Source organism: Pieris brassicae, chromosome 1 (genome assembly GCF_905147105.1).
Source record: "Pieris brassicae chromosome 1, ilPieBrab1.1, whole genome shotgun sequence".
Taxonomy (NCBI): Eukaryota; Metazoa; Arthropoda; class Insecta; order Lepidoptera; family Pieridae; genus Pieris; species Pieris brassicae.
In genome coordinates, this window is record NC_059665.1 from 15,337,790 (window position 1) to 15,357,748 (window position 19,959).

The 19,959-nt window shown below is 33.0% G+C and overlaps 1 protein-coding gene across 1 annotated transcript; it reads right to left on the bottom strand.

Moving 5' to 3' along the window:
- Positions 1 to 10,082: 10,082 nt before the first annotated feature.
- LOC123716357 (REPTOR-binding partner) lies at positions 10,083 to 18,767 on the bottom strand. The gene is made up of 4 exons (XM_045672063.1): positions 18,597 to 18,767; positions 13,571 to 13,700; positions 12,368 to 12,489; positions 10,083 to 11,817 (listed from the first exon to the last, which is right to left on the bottom strand). The coding sequence occupies exons 1-4, from the start codon at positions 18,645 to 18,647 to the stop codon at positions 11,710 to 11,712; spliced, it is 411 nt and encodes a 136-aa protein (XP_045528019.1). The 5' UTR covers positions 18,648 to 18,767; the 3' UTR covers positions 10,083 to 11,709.
- Between the last annotated feature and the right edge of the window lie 1,192 nt (positions 18,768 to 19,959).

The following is a 19,959-nucleotide window of genomic DNA, read 5'->3' on the forward strand; positions in this document are numbered from 1 at the left end:
TTGTCTATTTTTTGAAAGTTTAACACTTTTTTAATACTAAGAGTAAAAATACTGCTTTTTTGTATTATATTCTGTGAGAAGCGTGAAGTACACAAAATAAACAAACGCAATATAAATCTAAGTAATTACAAAAACCATTAATTACAAGCATTTTTATGTTTAATATGATATTTCCCTCGAGGCTCTTTTATATATTTTGATATTTTAGACGTCATAAATGGACCGTTTTAATTTTCCCCTTATAAGCTGATACTGGGCGTGATTAATTGGGTTTGTAAAGTATCTCTGAGCCTGGTAAAATTATTTTCAGTAATTTACCTGTAATGGTATTAAAATATTATTAAGTGTTCGTTAAATTATTAAGTTCTGGAATGTATTTCGAAGTATCATCATCGAAATATTTTCCGGAAATTTGATTGTAGTGACATGTTTGGAAACTAATTATACAAAATGATTTTTAATTTATTTTTCTTCGTCGTTATTCTTGCAACAATTTAATTATGTCACGCAGTCGTCAAGCAGTATTGTGTTTAAGTGCCAATTTTGACATATCATTGAAAATCTGTAACTCGGTTCGTATAAGTGACAGTAATGAGACATAAAAATGCTATATTAGCCCGTTATATCACTACACTGAAAAGTGTAATCAAAGTAACAGCGAACTACTTATATATTACATACAACCTTAAGGTACTTATAATATATTTTTCATTAAGACAACTCTTTGCATAAGCACAACGCTGGCCTTTTAAATAGTAATACCGCACTATTTCTAGTGAATCATGGTTCCAGCGCGGAATTTCTCCAACTCGATAATAATGAAAAAGTCTTCTAAAAATCGTAAATACTTATTAGGAACCTTATTGGCTCTTCAATATTCTTTTATGTCTTTGTCCATTTGGTTTAACTACTTATTGGGAGAAGGCATTTAGTAGATCGAGTGTAAATATATATATATATATATATACACACACTCGATCTACTATTATATATTTATTTAGTTCCACTTTTTTAAGACATTTAAGCGGAAAGCTTGTATTATTGTTTTTAGGTGTTTCACTCGGATCAGTCTTATTTCTAATAGTTGCATTTTTAACTACTAGTAGAATTAAAAACCTTGATTAGTTAATCAGTTTATATACTTATTTACCATATTAATTTATTTAAATGTTAATAGTGCCAAACTAATAAATTTATAAATATTAATCTAAAAAAATATTTTTAAAACTTACCAAAAGATAGTAAAAGGAGATCGCTCACAGCCAAACTGAATAGATAGTAATTTGTGGCAGTGTGTAACCCGGGGTTGCGTATAATTACCACGCACACACAAACATTACCGATCACACCCGTTAAAAATATAACTACAAGCACTATACTGATAGGTATTATTTCTTTTAATGGCAGCCGCCGCGACCCCATAATCCACCATAACATTTCTTCTTCGCTGCAGTCGAAGTTCGACAAATTATTGCAGCGATTGTAAAAGTCTTCATACGTCTCATTTTGACGAAGAAAGTGGACGTCCATCACTGGATTTTGTACAATTACTATTGATATATATTATTTATTTATGATTCTACTTTACGTAGAATTCATTTTATCACGTAAAAGCATGAGATACACGTCTTCATGGAACGCTTTTCCCGCGCGGACTGATGTCTGAAACGCTGTTGTGAAAAGTCCAGTGATTTCTATATTCACCCGAAATTAATATAACTTTCCTGACAGCAGCAGCAAGCAACGAAAAAACTTGTGAAAATCTTGAATTACGCCGAATTTTTAGCTCTGATATGAGTTAGATTCAGTATTAAACGCTGTCTGCCTGTGTTATTTGTCATAAAAATTTACTGTAGCATTGCAAGCGTGTGTTGATAGTTGCTGGCAGAGCTGTTCATAAGATTATGGACGACACTAATAATTTTAAATGCAAATCATACCCGACAAACGCGTTTGACGCACTAAATGATAGATGTTTTTTTTAATTTTTCATATAATAGATACAATAAATAAAATCTAAGTCTTCATTAAGGTTGTAAAGTAAGAACTATTGGACGCATATGCAATTTACTTCAATCGTAATTGGCTACTAGCCATCAAGATTAATTGATGAACTATTCATCGTAGTAGCCAGCCAGCTAAGGCAATAATTAGAAATTAGAGCTTAATTAGATAATTTCATGTGTTTAGCTGCCTCAAATTATAATAAGTAAATGTAGGAAATTGCAATAAATTACATGTCAAGAATAACGATGTCAATTGTTCAGTCAATATCCTCGAATATAAAAATAAAAATTTGTAAATTGTCCATTAATTAATTGTTACGTCGGTAAGGAGTGGATCCTACTCCTATTGGTGATGAAGGTAAACATCATACGGAAACCTGTCATGCCCGTATGTCAAATTAAGTTTTGACCCAGAAGTTATAACTAACTTCAAATCTCGGACAAGCAAATTACTCGAAACTGACCGACTCATTAAGCACATCCAAATGGCTACAGATTTCCTGCCCGAAAGGGTCCCGTCCGCCATAATTGTGATACTTGGCGATTTCAACGCCCACCATGACGACTGGCTCAGCTCTGATTCCACAGATGACGCGGGTTGGTCTTTTCATTACTTTGCCTTGACATACGACCTGACAAAAACGGATCCTGAAATTACACGAATACCAGATGTGGATGGTCACAAAGCATCTTTCTTGGACCTCCAGTTGACCTCCAGAGTGAGTTGTCCAAGTCTCCGCTGTGGGTCAACTCTAGGTTCGCCGGATCATTGTGTGGTCCGGAGTACTGTGCCTACTACGCGCACTCCACAGCCCGGCTTTGTGGGCTGTTGCCGAATTTGGTACTATTGGTCAGCAGATTGGGCCGGCATGCGGTCTTTCTTTTCGTCCGACCCTTGGGGGCCTATATGCTTTTCGTCGGAAGCTCCAGATTGTGTCGCACACTCTGTCACGGAAGTGGACCTGCAGGGCATATAACTCTTTATTCCCTGGTTTAAGCGTTCTTACAAGGCAGCGTCGCGTCGAAAACGAGAATGTTTTAAACCATGGGCGGAAGTGGCAACATCTCGTGATGCCAACACCAGCGAACATATAAAAGCTCATAACTCTGCCTTCAGGTCCTTTAAGCGGGGAATTGCTAAGGCAAAGTCAGAGCACATTGCTTGATTTGGCGAGAGATTGGAGCACCTCTCTTCGGGGACTCGAGCCTCCTGGACTCTCGCCAAAGCTGTCCAAGGGAATTTTTGCCATCCCTACATTCCACCACTACACAGGGAGTACTGCAAGACCGCTTCGCAACATCCGATCCCTAAAAAGTTCTTCAAAATAATGGAATCCATTATTAATGGCCAGCTCCAAAGGTATCTGAAGGGCCACCACTCAATAACGATTATATAGTACGGCTTTCGTCGTGTTCGTTCAGCTGATGACCTTTTATATACCTTACACATAGATGGGCAGAGGATTTCGTCCAATAGCGAAAGCCTTCGATTGGGTGTGGCTCCCCGAGAAATTATGCAACTAGATTTCCTGCTATCTCGCTGATCGGAGCATCAACGTCGTCATCGGCGGAGCATGTTCCAACCTTAAATCCGTTAATGCTGGGGTCCCACAAGGCTGTGTCCTATCCCCGACCCAGTTTATTCTGCATATGAATGATATGTTGCAACTCAGCCACATTCATTGTTCGACAGCACTGGGGATACTCTTCACTCTGGCCGGGTAGGTATTTCTCAGGCACTTATCGATGAGTACCGGAACAAACTCTTGTATGTTCCATATGTTGACATATGGAACGACATTCAGTTTCGCGGTCATTTGGAGGGAAAGGCTTAATTAGGCTCCAAAAAGCTTGGTGTGCTCAGCAAAGCAAGACGGTACTTGAATCCGGGCCACCGCTTGCAACGCGGTGTAAAGCGCAAATTCCCTTCATGGAGTACGGTTCTTACCTCTGGGCGGGAGCCCACCAGTACCAGCTCCTTCCACTTGACCGTATTCAACGAAGAATATTTCGAATCGTCGACAGCCAATCCCTTTTCCCCAACAGCTTCACCCTTTGCGTTGCGTAAAGATGTGGGGTCACTTTGCATCTTCTACCGCATTTACTATGGAGAGTGATCAGATGAGTTGTTCGGATAAACCTGCAGCGGAGTTTTATGATTACACGTCGAGCCAGAACACGAAATTCCACCCGTATCATTTCAACGTCCGCTGTTCCACAACTGAGCGTTTTTATGGCAGTTTTTGCAGCGCACCACCACTATGTGGAAACAACTGCCCACTGAAGTATTTACGAACTAATTCGACTTAGGGTCCTTATATATAAGTCCAACCAATTACTGGGGTATGCAGACGACCTGGATCTAATCACCAGAAAGAAAAAGCAGTTAGTGGAATGTTTTAAAAGCCTCTTACACCAGTACAACCCGAAAATTCCCCGTAAGCATTTTGTATTCATCATATGTCCGGATTCAGTGAAAATTTTGTAATTTCCTGAAAATAAATGTTTCTAGCGATGTTGTTTGCCAAGCAGGCACCAATCATGAGGGATTCAACTATTTGCTATTTTTCGACAACTGGTACACTTCTGTGAATTACCTAACCTATCTAAGGCAATTTTAGCTTAAAATAAGGGTTACAAAGTTGCTCCCGAAAAAAATTTAAAGTAATGGTAAGTAAAAATATAACTGTTGAGAAAATGACCACTGTACAAAATACAAATATTTCTGTTGTGACACGATTACGTGTACCTACATTTAGTTACGATTTCTAGTTCAGAGTTAGATTAGCAAATACCGTTCGGAAATTTGACGTTATAATAAAAAAAGCTATTGCTATTAAGCCACCATATCAGGACTTAAGTCTGGCCCAGTTAGATCACTTGCCTGTCTAGTCTACTAGGTTGTATCTAATATAAATTAAATCTGTAGATTAATGATAAAAGAAATTATTTAAAACATATTTTACTGCATTATGTGCTACATATGAGGAAAAACCTAATTCTAATTCTAAGCAATAAATATAATTCCTTAAACAGACATCTATTTGATAAAAGCTTAAATCGAACTGGTGAGAAAAACACAAATTGAAATTTATTTATTTATTACAACCTTTAGACTGTTAATAAAAATACAGATAACATTTTTAAACAATTTTACATTTATAGTAGATGTGTACTATGAGTATATAATGCTTTTATTTAACGCACTCAACTCATACGGGTCAGATTGAAAAACGAGACTTAGAGCGAAGAATGACTCCCGCTTGTCAAAATCCAATACTTTGACATGTCACAGAGCTAAGTCTAATTTCTAAATAAATTACTTTAAAAGCATTCCATGTGTACTTATTCAAAAACTAACCAGTATTAGTAAGTGAAAATTCAGCTCTGGCGGCATATGTTATATATAGTGTATATCTACGTTAAAATTTTATATATTATCAAGCTAAATACGCAAAATTGTGTACATTAATTGCAATTGGCCGGCAAGTTGGCTTTCCAAACGTTACTTATAAGAGAAAGACTTCGCGGTAATTTTTCAATACGTTTTCTGCTGAAGGCTTCGTTCCTTTATGCTTAATCTTGTTAACCGAACCTTTTACTTACTAACGCATATAAATCTAAGTCAGTGGCTGTTGAAGCATGTTACTTAGCAAACTTAAAATTTGTACTACAAAGCTTAGTTTAATAAAACACAAATATTACATTCTCAAATAACTATGATTTATCTATAATAAGACACATAACATTAACTAACCCTGGCTTTAGTATCTTGTAAGTGCTGTGAAAAATTAAAAAAAATACATTAACAATAAAACAAATAAATTCGTTTTGAAGACAAAATTCATTAAAAAATATTTGTGTAAAATTATCTCGTTGTTAGAAGATACGCATATAATTACCTAGAAATAAGTATAAACTATATTTCAAAATATAAGGTTAACATATAGAAATAATTAGTGTGTTACTACTATCGATCCTATTCTAAAACTTACTATAAACGTCAAATAGTTAAACAATGTTTCAAATTTATTTAAAATTAATGAAACATTCAATAACTATTTAAAGCTCATAGTAACTGCGTTTTATCCGACTTTAAAAACTAAGAAGTTTAACATTTTGCTTATGTATGCACGAAAAATACTTAGACAATCAAACCTATAGATATTAGTTACCTTAACTATTTGAGGTGGATTGCATAGGTTGTAGTAGTAATTAAAAAAATAAGACGTATTAAAACATCCATTATTTTGGCCCAGCGCCGGTACTATAACTTTATTCCACAAGGTTACGACATCAGGGCTACGACTGATTCAATACCTTTGACATATGTGAGTCATACTTAAAAGTCTCATCGCTTAAACTTATCCTACAAAAGCTATATTGAAACAAAAGCTCAGTATTGTTATCGCTATTGTAAGAGTACCGGCCCTGGAGTGACCTTATATAGTTTGAGTAAAATTTATAGTTCGGCTGTAAAATTATTATTGTGTCCTAAACGATCAATAAAGAACGGAACGGAAAATTCCATAAAGGAAGAGCAATGGCCTAGGTAAAACCTACATTTCCTTGGTAGATTTTATTTATTCTTTCAACTTTAAAATTTGTAATAGTTGTAGTTAAAAATAATAAGGTAAAGTAGGCATAATCTGTAATCTTCATAATAAATGTAATAAAATGTCTAAATGATGAACGCTAATGATATGTAGCATTTATGAACCATTATGATATAATATTTATTTTGCGAGTCATCCATTCGTTTCGTTGAATATATTTTAGGTGTAAATTATTTTTGAATGTATGACTCCTGTTTTACTACGAGCTACATTAAATCACAAATTAAAAAATTAAATTTATATGTTATATTACTTTGTACACACCGACAAGGCGGATTGTCGACACAAAAATTATAAGACGTATAGCAAAAAAACTTACTTAATATATTATGTATAAGTTAATAATATAGATAATATTTTCAATAGAAATAGTTAAATATGAAAGTAAGTGAAAAAAATGAAATTTCAAAACCAGTATCGTATCGATACCAAATAACGAATAAACTGTCCAATAAATGTATTTATGCATCACGAAAAAATATACGAATATTAACGGATTAAACTAAATTAAATGTAAATAGTTTCTTACATAGAATTTTAAAACACTTAATGAATCTCGCAGGAAAGTTTGAAATCGCGAAACATAATGACAGTTATATATGTACTTTTTTCTAATAAATATACACATTAAATGCGGTAATTTCTTATAAATGTGGTACTGAATCCTATGTAATGTTTAAACCTGCGACGTTATTTTATATTTTAATCACATAACCGATTTCAAAAGGAAATATTATTCGTTCTCAAACGAAATCCACAATATCACTATTGGAGTAGTATAATTTGCTCCAAACAACAATTGAATACTTTCAAAGGCGGCAGTGTCCACGTATTGAAGAAATCAAGCTATGAATGCCATTTTGTTTGTCTATGGACATATAATGTATTGAAAAAATATATTTTCTTCAAAAACAGCTTTGTCATAGCCAAAAAACCGTCTTAAACTAGGAGTTCATGTCAAGGCAAACTCGGCAGTGTCCAACGTATTTCAAGTCAAATATGGCAGTGTCTACGTCAGCCAATCAGAGCACTGCATTGCGCCATTTAGTATGGCGGACCGAAGCACTGCCTGGGTTTATCATCTAATGTTTTTAAAGTTTTTGTTGCTTGATTGTGGTTATCTCACCCAGATTGTTAATAAAACTCAAAATATGGAGTGTACAGCGTCCCCTAGCACATCAGGAAAGACGCGGAAACGCATAGCTAAACCAGAAAAGTGGAAAAGAAACTTAGCAAAACGGAAGCGGTGAGTGAACTGGATTGGGCATGTTTGATACTTGATAGGAAAAAAAAATCTCGCTCTGCAATGCCGGTTGATGTTTACCTACATTGGGGGCACAAAAAATGTTGTTTGATAAATGTGAAGAAAAAAGACTTTTTATTAAAAATTTTAAGTCCCGTGCCCCTTTAGATACAAAAGCACCGGTCTCAGGGACTTAAAAAAAATTGGGCAAAAAAACTATTTTTTTTTATTTTCGCTATTATTACCTATGCATCGTGAAGGGTGCCTTGCGGCCATAATTTTATGTCCTACGTTTGATTTCCCTAGGACCATTATTTACAGAGATACTTTTTTTTTGTAATAAAAATTTAATTACAAACATCCGAATAAAGAAACTCAAGATGCATTTTTACTCAACTTTTGTATTCCCGAAATACCAAAGCGAAGCAAAGGAAAATATCATCAAGTCGAAAACCTTCCAAACGACATTCACTGTTTACAGTTCCATGCAAAAGAAAAAAATCCGTGTATGCCAAAGAGCATTTCTGCGTATCTTACACATTACAAAACATCGCGTGCAATATATTGCAAAGAGATTTGTTGAATCTGGAGGAGAACCGGTTAAAGAAAGAAGAGGAGGATCGCACAAAAGTAAAAAGTTTGCCGCGAAGAAGAATGCAGTTATGCTGTTTATTAATATGTTTTACGTGGACGAGCCGCATTACTGTCGGGGACACTCCGAGAGACGTTATTTGCCTGCTGAACTTTCTATCAACAAAATGAGGAAAATGTACAACAACCAGGAAGGATTAGAGGAAGATCTGAAAGTTAAGAAGGGATATTTCCGGAAAATATTCAATAACAATTACAACCTCGGCTTTGGCAGTCCCAGAACAGATGTGTGTTCTGTTTGTCTTCAGCTCTTTGAAAAAATCAAAAGAGAAAGTGATGAAACAGAAAAACAACGTCTATGTGTAGAATCCAGAGTCCACAAGTTAAAAGCCAAAGCATTTTATGCCTTAGTAAAAGAAGAACAATCAGACTTAAAAACTCTATCGTTTGACTGTCAAAAAAATTTACCACTCCCAAAAACTCCTGATCAAATTACGTACTATCCTAGACAGTTGTACCTGTATAATTGCACAGTTGTAGAAGGTTCTTCAAAGGCCCCAATGACCCGAGAAAATGTTTTCGCCTATTGCTGGACTGAAGACGAATATGCTAAAGGAGCCAATGAAATTACGTCCGTACTATGGCATCGGCTAGGAAACACGGACTTTACAGGTATACGAACAGTAAGGCTGATAGCCGATGGCTGTCCAGGACAAAATAAGAATTCTATAATGCTAACAATGTGCTCAAAATGGCTACTTATAGTACGAATAGTTTTTCCTGTCGTTGGCCATTCTTTCCTACCTCCAGATAGAGTATTTGCGCATGTAGAAAAGGAGACCAGGAAATTAGAGTGCAACATAACTCCAGAAAATTACTTGGATATAATTGGATCACATAGCACTATTGTGCGTTTGGGCTGACTGTTAAGTGTTCAATTTCAAGAAAAGCATGAGTACAGTAATGAAAGATGTTGGATCATGTCACTTTCAGTTCAAAAAATGCAAAAGATTTTTCATTAAGCGATCTGTTCAAACAGGAAACGTTGTTATTAATGGTGAGGTAAACTATAATAAACGTGGTGGAGTTTTCAAAAAAGTTAACCCAAAAAACAAAACCGTCGCCAATATAAACCCCGACGCAATCGAAATAAAAACTGTGAAACTAAAGCCTGCTAAATTAGTGGACGTAAAAAAACTCTTAAGTAGCCATTTCGGTGAAGCTTGGGAAAACCAAGGAGGATTCTTTTTTTACAAAAACATTCTTCGAGCACCTATAGAAGAAGAAGATGTTGATTTAACTGAAGCCGTCTGCGAGCCGAAGAAAATTGTTTTGTTTAAAACTTTACTATTTAATTTTCAATAAAAAAAAATCTGATAACATTACTTTATAATTTACGGAATTCACCCTTTAAGTACTAAAGTATTAAAATCATAATCGCGAGTATTACAGACAAGAAACATGGCAATGTCCATACCTGTACCAATCATATACGGCAGTGGCCAAATGGATCTATCAAATCCGGCAGTGTCCGTCACTTTTTTGCGAATAACTAGCTTATGTGACCAATATTGTAAGAATTTACAGGTTAAAGTGATTTGTAAAGCGTTTAGTTAATTTTTTTTAAATAGCTATGGTGACTAATCTAATGCCAACCGTTTTTTTCGTCTGCTCCAACATGTGATCATGTGGACTCTGCCGCCTTTGAAAGTATATGACTCAATTGTAAGATTTTTTTTTAAGTAAACCAAAAGCAACCTGTAAAATCCCTCATAAATTTAACGCAAACATTAGTTTTCAATACTAACTCAATTGCCGGAGAATACGGCGGCATAATTTCCGAATTGAAACTATAAACATATTACTAACTAGAAACATACATACTCACATAAATAATGTAATAATTTCGCATTTCCTTTGGATTTTATTTGTCTATTACTCGCGTAAACCAAAGGCAATTTTATTTTCTCTTAATATATACGTCAACAATTGACTTTTATTGAAATGGTTACTAAAATTATATTTGAAAATAATAAAAACTAAAATTTTACTAAATAATAAAACTTAAAACTAATAATTGAACGTAGGAAGTACTTAAAAAATATAGGATTAAAATCCGTGTTTCTTATAGACAATGTTTATAGATAGACCAATTTTAATCCCTTACACTGTTAATAATACAATAATGTCGGCGTTTTAAGCTAACCTATCGGGTTAGTGAAAGCGTAACTTAAATATAACAATTAACACAAAAAACTAAAGCTAAATTACCATGTACATTCAACCTTTATTTCGAGGTGATGGGGCAGGGGGGGGGGGTTGGTTTTATAAAGAGATTCCAAGTTTGAGTTGTCATTTCGAAATTTCCTCCTAAGGGGCAGCATCAAAGCATCTAGTTTTTGCTGATATTTCTAATGCAATCTCTTTTTCGTTAAACATATCGGAACATTTCTCCTAATGCATAGCCAATGTGGGCCCGAACCCCATACAGCGCCCTCACACAAAACAGTGCAAGAGTTTGTGAAAATACATATATCAAACACTAATGAACTAAGTTCGATAATTAAATATATTATCTTAATCTAGACATTAACAAAAATAACCGAATAATGCTTTTGACGTCTAAAATACCAACAGTTCTCTTAAAAAAACAAACATGACAGCCCTCACGCAACTGCTTACTGCAAATCCGGAACTAAATTCCCGTTCATAGATAATAGAATATTATGCTATTGTAATTAGTTCTTTATGACCCCAAAAGCATTAACTTGGATTTTTAACCTTCCTATATCACTCAGTTGACGAGTATGTGATATATTATTTACATTTACAAAAATAACGAAGCGAACGACGAATGAAAAATATTTCACAAAATAAACTTTTAAAGATGGCAATATCCTTTTTTTCGGCTTTACTTTTATTATTTTGTGTAGGAATTTTTCTCTCTATATAATTCAATATTTCATTCTTCGCTGTTCTCTAAATCTAAAAATACACAAAGGTACACTTTCTCTTAGAAAATACACATTAATATTAAATATTTAACATTGAGTTGTACTCAATTTTCTACTCTTACCTAAAATTACATTCAGCCTAACTCCCTTTTAATTATATTTACATTAAATGTACCAGTTAAGAGCTACATTATAATACAATTTTGTCATTATAAAAATTTGAAAAATTTAAATAAAGCCAAATTTAACTCGCCAAAACCTGTTACAAAAATATATATTTTTTCATTCTTTTTTTTTACTTAAAAACTAGGCTTTTCTTCTTGCTTAAGTACCCCTATCTCTTGAAGTACCGCTTCTATGCCTTCTGGCATTCGGCCTTGGTCTAACTCGAGATTCCATGAGTAGAACTGTAAATAATAAATGTTTGTGTTTAGTATTGTCTTTTGTTAACATAGCTGTTACTTATTAAGAAAAACACTTTTTGAACGGATTGGAGCTATGAGTTATTATTAAAAACTTATAATTATTTACATAATTCTAAATTTTAAATGTTTTCCGACGTTTCGCGTGCTTTTCAGCGTGCGGTGTTTGTGTTTTGTATGATTTTGTATCACCGTAAACCAATAGATCATACGACATTTATGTGTCTGGTACATTGAATACAATGATTCTAAAATTTAAATTAAGAACAATCAAAACAATAATTTCCATAAGGGGGCGTTCAAGTATTACATAACGTATGGGGGGAGGGGGGGGGGGGGGGTCCTCTTGTAAAACGTTACGATGCGGGGCGTTCTTCAAAAATTGCGTGACGTAATACTTGAACTAGGGAGTGTTCCTAAATATATTAAAATATAAAACTCAATTATTTTATCAAGTATTTTTTCTCTCTAATTTTGGCTCTAATCTAGTTAACATTCGTATATGATATTCACATATAGGAAAGCTTAATAATACCTTTTCAAGTTCCTTTCGGAGCGCAAGAACAGATCTCTCCCTATCGGCGACCAGTTCCTCCAGATATTGGTATCTCAGCTTCTTGCGAGCGCGACACTCGCGGGCCGATTGACGACTGCGTTCTGAAATTGTCATAATAACATGTAAGTGACTTTCGGGTAGGTAATATCTTCTATTTCACTGATACTTTTTTAAGCTAGAAGGCAGACTGGAATGTATATATTTTAAACTGAAATATATTTTTGAAGCGAAACTTCTATATCGGCGTTGTAAAAAAAAATACCGTCACATTTTTCGGTTACGCGTCACCTTATACAGTTACGCGTCACATTTTTCCCTTACGCACCATTTCTTCTTGTCCCTACCACGGTTGATTCGATGAGATTCGAAGCCATTAATAACAAAAATATATAATAACGATAACAACGATAGTAATAATTTTATTACAATTAATGAAATTCTGCAATAATTTTAGTAGCAATAAGGTAAAATGAAATAATTGTAATATTTGTATTCATATTCATATGGTAATAAAATCCTTTTCTTAAACTTTATCTAACTTAACTTTATTTAACCCATTTCTGCAATAAAGTTGCATATAGTAGATCATTTTTGGAAGAATAAGGTTATAAAGAAGTTTCACTTCTTACGTGCGTACACTAGTACACGCACATATTTTTTTACTCATTCTACAAACATTCAACGTGAACCCGTTGTGAAGTCAACTAGATTTCAAGGCGGCGTTAATAGAACAAGCAATCTTACATAAATACATTTATTCCTGTTTTGGATTCTAGGTTCAAACCTGCGAAAAATTTTGAAGCGAAACCTACCAGCGAAACTGACAATGTATTCCATAAACTCTAGTAGAATGTTAAAAATTTTGGACCAACGTATGGATTTAAAACTTAATTTTTAAAAGGTTTTTTGTTTAAAAATTCAATTGATCTGAGAGATGAAATTATCAAGGCTGTATTGACATAGTTTTTAAGTAACCGAATCTCTACAAGGAGCATTGCTGTGCGTTCAAGCCCTTGCTCGAAACGACGAAAAATATCATGACGGTGTCAGGCACACCTGTACCAGTGCTGATCACTCATTGCCTATAATGATGAAATTTCAAATGCAATTTGAAAGGTTAAGAGTTTTAGCGCCACTGGATTGTAATTATTAGGTTACAGATGCGAGAAAGATCCGTCTTACCAAGTTTGGCCTTCATGTCCTGCTTGTCCTGCGCCTTTCTGCCGGGTCTACGGCCGCGCTTGCCCCCCTCGCGTCTCTCACCCCCTTCTGGCCCCGACGCACCCGTTGAGCCGTAAGCACCACTCAACTCCTGAAAATATTAAATTAATATTCAAGCCATTTCATTCAAAACCATTAAACCATCTTAAACCATTTCTCTAGGTTTGTCTACTCTCTATTAACTAGAAGAAAACACATAATTATTATTCCTCATAGGCTTTCAGAATTGTTTTCTCCATTATTTAAATCATAAATTAAGTTGAATATCGATAAAATTTCGATACAATTTGCCTAACATATACTGCACTACGTTTTGTATTTATTTTTATTTACACAAATAAAGGGTTTCGTCTTAATTATTTAGAATAGGGGAAGCAATCAGAAAAATAACCCAAACTGGGAATTTTAACCGACTTCATAAAACCCGAAGGTTTATGATTATTTGTGTATTTTTTTCACAACTTTCATTCTACAGATACATACAAAAACCAAACATATGTAAAGAAATATTGAAAATATTTGATTAAAATTATTAATTATCTGTCATCTGTTAAACCTGACGTTTTATTTAATGGTAAAATTGAGAGTTTGTTAGTCTGTGAAAAAAGGCGCTAGTTAAGGATAGTCACAAGTCAATTTTTACAAAAAGCTCAATCTATCCCCACTACATCAAATTATTTTAGTGTAACGAGACACAGAGCATTATTCCAATGTTCTTAGTGCGTTATCAAAGATTCTACGGAATATTCTAATATTCTAAGAATGCTCGCTCGCTCGATGTAAACGGCGCTAGAGCGCGTGAACAGCTTTGACCGTTATTGCGTGAACGGACATGCTCGCTCGAAACTATATAAACAATATTATATTTATGAGCTTTAACCAGTGTGACTCAAAAGGAAATAATTGTATGAACTAAAGTAAACAAACATAGCTTTTGTGGTTTTCTTCCTAATTACAAAACATAACTAAGGAAATATATAGTTTAATTAGGTTAATGATACCCTTAATGGTACTCTAAATAATATATGTATTTATAATGTACATTTAAGAATTAATATCATATAATGAAACATTTTCTGAATTGAAATTAAAAAATGTACAGATTCATAAGGCAGGATGGCAAGCGTAAACAACGAAATACAATATCAAAAATATCCAAGCAAAGCACGTTAAAACGTTTAATGTGCCTGATAAACAGAATTTACTGCACATGTGCAAGTCGTAATATATCCTTTACATCGCAATCCTTGATATCGAATGAGAAGGCCCCGAACAATGAACTTATAAGAGCGACGCAACACGTATTACTATAAAACAACATTCTACTATAACTCATTTGTAGTAAATCTATGAAGTACTCATATAACAATTGTAACTTCACAAAGCATTACACTTAGCAAATATATTTTTACACAAGCGTTCTAACGGGAGGATTTGAGGATTATAGTTAAAGGAATTATATATATTTCCAATTCTTTATCTACACATGAATAATTAGTTACAAAAATAAAAATTACACGTGGTGTAATCCACCAAATTCGCACATAAAAAAAAATATCAACGATTTTGACCAATATGTCGAATACGGTGAATTTATACGAATGTATAAATATTCATTTTAGTAAATCTTAAACAACTATCACTAAAATATGTTTACACTGTAAAATGCATCAAAAATTTCAACTGTACGTTAAATTCACGATAAGAATTTCAGATAGCATATTCGATGGCCTGAGAATCTGTAAATATATAAAGTACACATTTTTCGACTACTCTTAAAACTTGTTGTTATACTGTGAAAGTTCAACGTCAATTGTAAAAGCGAATGAAAATGTGTAGGTAGTAGTGTTGCAACCTGCGTTGCAGCGATTATAAATGACTAGGTTAATCTTAAGACGAGTTATATAAGTACTATACCTTTATAGAAAAGATGTTAACTAGCCCCTTTGGAAACATAAGACCCACTCAGATTGCATATCAATGCCTTACCCAACCATTATTATTTCTAGAGAAAATCGGCGCGCGCAACTTGTATCAAGATTACATTAAATTAAAAGTAAAAAAATGTGGTGTCAAAATAAAATACCTTATAAGTTATGAAATAACTTTAATTATGATTTTGTAGTTTCTAAACTCGCCCTTTTAGTAACAAAATTCATTCTACGCATTCAAAATTAAAACTAATAAATTTTACAATTAATAATTACAATTTAAAACCGCGTAAATATTGGAGAAATTATAGCTACGCAGTAAACAAATATAAAATCTCACGTCACATAACCGATAAAGATAATGCAAAAAGATAAACAATATACAATAAGAACTAAAATATATTTAAAATAAAATGCATTTTCATTCAATTACCGCTGAATTAAATACGCAGTAACTCACTTAGCAACAGAACACCGGTCGGTCGCAACTCGCAACCAAACTGCGTCGTACATGTCGACCTATCAATTACGGCGTAGTAACTGACGTCTTACCCTAAATAATCTTGATACCATTTACGCCGCTAACAAAGAAGTTTCAATAGTCCGCTTCTTATTTAATTCTATATAGTATTTCTCACAAGAAATGTTATGAATTTATAATAATACTTACGATCTCACAACGCGTGTCCGCCTGGGAGATAGTCTGAACACACACTGATGACTGAATGAACAACTCGTTGCGCAGAGGGAACGAGCGCGCATTCGTTTTCTTTTTTGAAACAAACTTTTCAAGACACGACGGCGTAGTAAAATGTAAAAAGGTTCAAGTACAAAAGTATAACGTAGTTGCGGAGTATTGTACTCTCCCCACTTTGCATTAGACTGACCTTATCGTTTGGGTGCACTCAGTAACTGCATAGCGACGAAGCGGTTTTCATGTTACAGTTATAAGCATTTCTTGTGTCGTGTTGTGATTTTATTAATTTGACAAGAAATATTTTTTCTAATTATGTCCTAATTTTTTAATTTATTAGTAATTTATAGATAATAAGAAACTTTAGTATATTAGTTGATTATCAATAAATAATAATGAAGGATTTTTTAATATGATAATAAAAAGCATTCCAAGATACGGTAATTCGTACATAACTTATATTTCTAGGAAATATTTAAAAACATAGACATTTTAATTATTTAACAGTAACATCATTTTAGCTCGCCGTGCAACTGACTAGTCAATTTCGCACTACACAATATAATGTTATTAATTACTACTAATTTTTTTTACATAAAGAAAATAACTTTAATCATGATTTTTAATAAATGTAACAAAACATTGTTCAATAAAATCAATGGGACATGATGGGAATGGAACAGAAAACTTAAGTCAATAACAAGTATGCTAGTTTTGATTCCTGAAAATGTGCAGTTCCTGTTGAACAATTTTATAAGATTGAAAATAAATATAATACAAAGATAGAACTTCCACAAAATTAATTTCACTAGTCACATAATTAAGAAACCATTAGTACTACAAAACCACTGCCTTGTATTGTGTAGTAAATTTTATGAGATTAGAGTTAGGAATTGCTCTACTAAAATTGGAAGGATTTAAAAGTTAATGTTAAAAGCTTTCTTCAATAGATCATTGTTTAAAACGCCATCTACTGTGCCATCAGTATTTGAAATACTGTTATTTTTATATGAAATGGTTTTACTAATAAATGACAATATTAAATAATTATAAAATAATACTAGGATAAATATATTATTAAAACAGATTCAACACATGGCAATGTTAAGACAAAACATATTTTGCAAAGCTAAGCCATAATTGGTATATGTATTAAGGGAAGAGTTTTAAGTATTACTTAGTATTGTAGTGCAAACCTTATAAGGTCATCTCATATAAAATTGATGCTTCTATTCAAAATATTTTTCGTTAATGGTCATGGTTAACGGCAATGCCAAGTCATATTACTTACAAAACAGAATGTTTCTCATTTTCAAATCACGGATTTTTATGGAATGTAAAAGCACTTCCAAAATGTCAAATTTATTTATTATTTAGTGAGGGGCGATTGGAGAACTCTATATCAGGTGAGAGAATAAAATTATTTGAGTAATTAGATTCACAAGTTCTTGTCTATAATTTATAAACAAAAACTAAATATGTTTTATTTTCTTTGGAAATTTTATAGCAAGCTTATCTGCTGGGCTCATTTATATGATAATTTAATGACAATAAGTTAAAACAACATCATTCTATCAAGGTATAATGCCAAAATCATAATTTGCGCAATCAGCTTTATTCTACACTAGCTGTCCCCGTGAACTTTGTTTTGCCTTAATACAACTTTTTACTTAGCCTACATTATTAGTAGCTACCAACATATGAAACATTTTGCTATGCTATCCCATAAAGACTAGTTGAATCAGTACTAAATAAAACAATTTTTTTATGTTTCCAATTTTTCTCTCCATAAAAATCTTCCTCAGAGTTGAAGGAATAAATAATATAAAAATTACTTTAATTTGTCCAGCCGTCTATGAGTTTTGCACTTAGCAACATATTTTGAAATTCATTTTTATTTATAATAATAATTTATTATTCAAATTCATCAAATTTGATTAATCTAGAAAAAAATTAAGTAATTGGTAAACTAAAGCAGTGTTTTGGTACAGTTACTAGCACTATTAAAAATAAATAAAATTTATAAATAATTTATAGATAAATTAAAAAAGCTTTGGCCATATTTTATTTCCTATTGAATAGAAAAGATAAGTTTTACAAATACAAAATGACGAAACTATTGTGCAATAGAATGCTACTTAACATAATGAGTTGTTGGTGTCAACAAAATTGTCGAATTATTACCCTGTAATCTGGATTGTTATGCACAATATTTCTCTATCAAATGAAGTATTTGTAAACTTTACGTAAATCACATAACACATTATTAGAAAACCTCAAACAACTAAGTACTTATCAGCATGTTTATCGCAATTTAACCAAAATAGAAATTAATCAACAAAATGTAAAATGGGTGACTTACATTTTGTGACTCCTCTTCCAGTACAGCCATCGTTTCAAAGTCAATGTTCATGTTGAATATTTGTTCATTTAGGTAGTCACACAAAATAAATGAAATCCCAGAACAGGAAGTGACTAAAATAAAATAATTTATTATTTTTCTCTAGGACGTATTGTTTACAAACTTACGTTTCGCAAGGTCATTTAACAATTACCTTAGATTTGACATTTGACCACAGACTATCGGTTATTTAGTGACAGCGTCTTTGGGTTGACTTAAAAATGTTATCTAAACACTATGTAGGACTACAAAATTAATTGATTTATACAATATTATTATTAGGCTAAAACTAAAATAAAAAAAACTATATTTTTATTCTACCACCATAGATTAATTATTACTGACACAATAGTGCAGAACCTGATCTGTGGTATATAATTTACAATATTATGTCTAGCATCATGAGAAATTTTTTGATGTAACCTTTAAGGCGTATCAGCGTATATGGAATTTATACCTTCACACAACGCTCTATAGTGTTGAGTTCGAGTATACCATAAAAATATGTAAGGCCGTGTTGAAGATTTTAAAATATACCCGACTGCAACATTCGTTTTGGGTATAGTTTAAAAATATTTACCGTCATGTTAAGGATTTCAAAATATACCCGACCGCATCATTCGTTTGGGGTAGGTATTATATAAAGGGACATTTATTTTATAGGCTAGGAATTGAGGTAAATTATACGAGAACAAAACTGGAAATAAATGTTTATTAATTACTATAAAAATAATCATAAAATTAAAAAAAGAATTTAGCGCGCATTATGGACATTCATTTTAACATTCTGTCCTAAGTTATGTTTTCGTTTAGTTCTTATTGCTTCGTTGCGGTCAGGTATGTTTTAAAATGCTTACCGGGGCGTATACTAAATCTGAATGTATACCCGATATCAACACGCGCCAGTGACGTCACAAATGCTAGGTAAAGGTACGCTTTATTGAAATGATTTTTGTTTACTGGATTTGAAAATATACCCGACGGCAACGCGGTCTCTGACGTCATGAGCGTTGTGTGAAGGTATAAATTCCATATACGCGGCGTATCACATCATTGAAAGAATACGTGCAGCATACATCGTCAAAGAGGATGTAATAAAAATGAATATAGTTTAAAACAAATGATTCCATCGGAGTTATTATATTGATAATCAATATTCATAGTTAAGACCGGACGTCTGTCGGGTCCACTAGTTTTTAATAAATTAAAACATTGTCAAAAAAATATAGAATACATCTCTTATTTTGCTCGCAGTAGCAATTGCTATAATAATTTTAGTAGGCGTATTTTATATTGAATTTGATGTGTTTTATTTTATCAATTC

Bases quoted from the DNA above. Each gene is read 5' to 3' on its own strand.
- LOC123716357 (XM_045672063.1), bottom strand. From the start codon at position 18,647: ATGAACATTGACTTTGAAACGATGGCTGTACTGGAAGAGGAGTCACAA. The intron at 13,701-18,596 runs GTAAGTCACCCA...TAATATTTTCAG, and splicing joins TGGAAGAGGAGTCACAAAAT to GAGTTGAGTGGTGCTTACGG. The intron at 12,490-13,570 runs GTAAGACGGATC...TGACAATTTCAG, and splicing joins GGACATGAAGGCCAAACTTG to AACGCAGTCGTCAATCGGCC.